The 2,716-nt window shown below is 48.3% G+C and overlaps 1 protein-coding gene across 1 annotated transcript; it reads left to right on the top strand.

Annotated features, from left to right (window-relative positions):
- Positions 1-278: 278 nt before the first annotated feature.
- JR316_0006645 (GTP-binding protein rhoA) lies at positions 279-1,672 on the top strand (the record flags this gene model as incomplete). The annotated part of the gene is made up of 6 exons (XM_047892391.1): positions 279-331; positions 426-439; positions 523-557; positions 591-788; positions 894-1,028; positions 1,517-1,672. The coding sequence occupies 6 exons, from the start codon at positions 279-281 to the stop codon at positions 1,670-1,672; spliced, it is 591 nt and encodes a 196-aa protein (XP_047747673.1).
- Positions 1,673-2,716: the final 1,044 nt, after the last annotated feature.

The following is a 2,716-nucleotide window of genomic DNA, read 5'->3' on the forward strand; positions in this document are numbered from 1 at the left end:
CGCGGGCAGCCGCGCTGGGGTTCATCTCTCTTTACGCGACAGCGGCAAGGCAGCGGAGAGGCGGTGTGATGCGCCAAGGCGGTGCGCCTGTTTACACGCACAGGGCAGAGGCCGTTCGTAATCCTGGCATTCAAGTTCCGCTTTAAAACGGTGGTATCATACATTCGTTGACGGGGCCGCTTTGCTCACAACCATCCCCCCTGCTCGTCGCCAGCCCCGCTCCCCAGCATCTAATACATCTATTCACGCACGTCGCCGCACAACCGCCCCCGAGAACCATGTCGGAAATCAAAGGAACCTTGTCATCGTTGGTGATGGTGCTTGCGGAAAGGTATGATCGGCTTTTGACCAGCTCAGAGAACGTCAGCTTGCATGCTGATCATCGTCACCCGTCTAGACTTGCCTTTTGATTGTGTTATCCAAAGTCATATTCCCAGAGGTACGTGCATCGTTAGCCGCCGTTCAGCCAGCCGAGGTGTGCGGCTTGCTGCTCCTCATTGCACCGTCTTGTGGGGTGTTTAGGCAGCTCCAGCGAATCCCTGGCGGCTTCGTCCGAGGTGTGGAAGGCTGATATTGGCGTTCAACTCTAGGTCTATGTGCCCACCGTGTTCGAGAACTACGTTGCCGATGTCGAGGTCGATGGCAAGCACGTGGAGCTTGCTCTATGGGATACGGCCGGCCAGGAAGACTACGATCGTCTACGCCCTCTCAGTTATCCTGATTCGCATGTCATCCTCATCTGCTTCGCTGTCGACTCCCCCGATTCGCTTGATAACGTCCAGGAGAAGGTGTGTCTTGCCTTTCTGTCATTCCCCCTGCCTACATTTTTTTGGGGATAACATCGGATACGGCAATTTGCTAATGTCGTTGTTTTGTGGTTCCCTGCTTTTTAGTGGATTTCCGAAGTTATGCATTTCTGTGCCGGCCTGCCTATCATTCTTGTCGGCTGCAAAAAGGATCTCAGACGTGACCCCCGTGTGATTGAGGAGCTTAGGAAGACGAGCCAGCGACCCGTAACCCCCGAAGAGGTGCGTTTTTCTTGTTTTTTCTTTTTCCTACATCACATTTCTTGTTTTCGTACGACTTTGGTGTGATGAGGGGCGAGGTGTGTACACGCCCCGACCCCTTATCTGAGCGCCATTTTTGTGACATTTTTACGCTTCGTTCGAATCTGAACAACGTCATTCTTTTTTTGATGTCCTGTTTATCACCATTGCCTCGTTCCCGCTTTTCTTATCCACATTGTGATCCCCGTCGCCACCGACATTGACGCCGTTTTTCAATCCAAATTTTATTATTTTTCCATGCATCATGTTTTATTTATTCCAACTTGGTACTAACCATCGTCATCTTGTCATGCTTCTCTTATCCACATTGTGATCCCCCTTGCCACCGACATTGACGCTGTTTTTCAATATAAATCTCATTATTATTATTTTATGCATCATTCTTTTATACTCCTCTTTTATTTATTCCAATCTGGTACTAACCCATCGTTATCTTGTAATGTTTCTAGGGTATGGCAGTCGCCCAGAAGATTGGGGCAAAGCACTACCTCGAGTGCTCCGCCAAGTCGGGTGAGGGCGTCCGCGAAGTCTTCCAGTACGCCACCCGCGCCGCACTGCTCAGCAGAGGAAAGGGCAAGAAGAGCCACCATTGCATCGTGTTGTAGATGGCGTAGCTTATCCCTTTTACCATTTTTTTTTCTTTCCATCTTCATTCTTCCTTCCTTTCTTCCTTTTTTTGCTTTTTTCTTCCTTGACGACTCTCTTTCACTCTTCTTTCCGAGTTCCTTGCTGGATGGTTGAATTGAGGGTGGGTGAAGGTGCAGGGAGGAAAATGGGAGGTGGAGCGAGGGAGGGGTGGGGTGAGGTCAGGTAGGGAGGAACTTCAACAAGGATAGGGAGGGGCTTGAATATCATTTATACTCGCACCTCGCACCTTCTCTTTCACCTTGTTCCGGTTGGTTGTGGATAATGAACATGTGTTAATGCCGGTGGAATGCTCTTCGGTTTCTTTTTTTTTTTTTTTCTTACCTAGTCTTTTTCACTTGATACCGCTTCTTTCTTGATTTTGATTGATGATCCACTTTTGACTCTTCTTCTCAAATATACTGCTGCTGCTGCACCTCCTGACTGCGACGAGTTGGCTATCTGTTTGTCTCTCCTTGAGCTTCTGTTGCTTTGGCTAAGCCCCTATGGATTCCGAGCGTGTATTGCAATTTGAACAATGTTTCTTTGGTTTATATACGTTGTGCTGCCAGATATACATGGCTCGCTGTTGTGATGTATTTTACGAGAAGATACTAGCTTTATATGGCATTAGATACCTTATTGAGACAACCCTGAGCAAATGAGATAGAAGTTTTTTGAATTTTCGAGTCGTGTTCTGGTATCGTACAAGCAGAGGTTAGCCCCGCCCGAAGGCCAGCAGGGTCCGCCTCTGCTCTATCTACCTATCTAGTACGTACCTGTTTGAGTTTTCCACAAGTCCGAAAATTGAACAGTCGGTTGTGGGAAGTCTACCGAGGTCTGTCGAAGAAATCTCAGCACTCGTTCGGCGTTGTCTACAACCTTGTTCTCCAAACTCATCCACTGGCTCGCCGGAATCGAATAAAAAGTGCGCGAAAGTTGAAATACATGCCGGCAGGTGAGTACTGTAATGGTTGTAAGTGCCGGTTCATCAAGTCCATGAATCAAAGTACATACCTTGTTTG

The sequence above is a fragment of the Psilocybe cubensis genome, chromosome 6, assembly GCF_017499595.1.
Source record: "Psilocybe cubensis strain MGC-MH-2018 chromosome 6, whole genome shotgun sequence".
Lineage (NCBI taxonomy): Eukaryota > Fungi > Basidiomycota > Agaricomycetes > Agaricales > Agrocybaceae > Psilocybe > Psilocybe cubensis.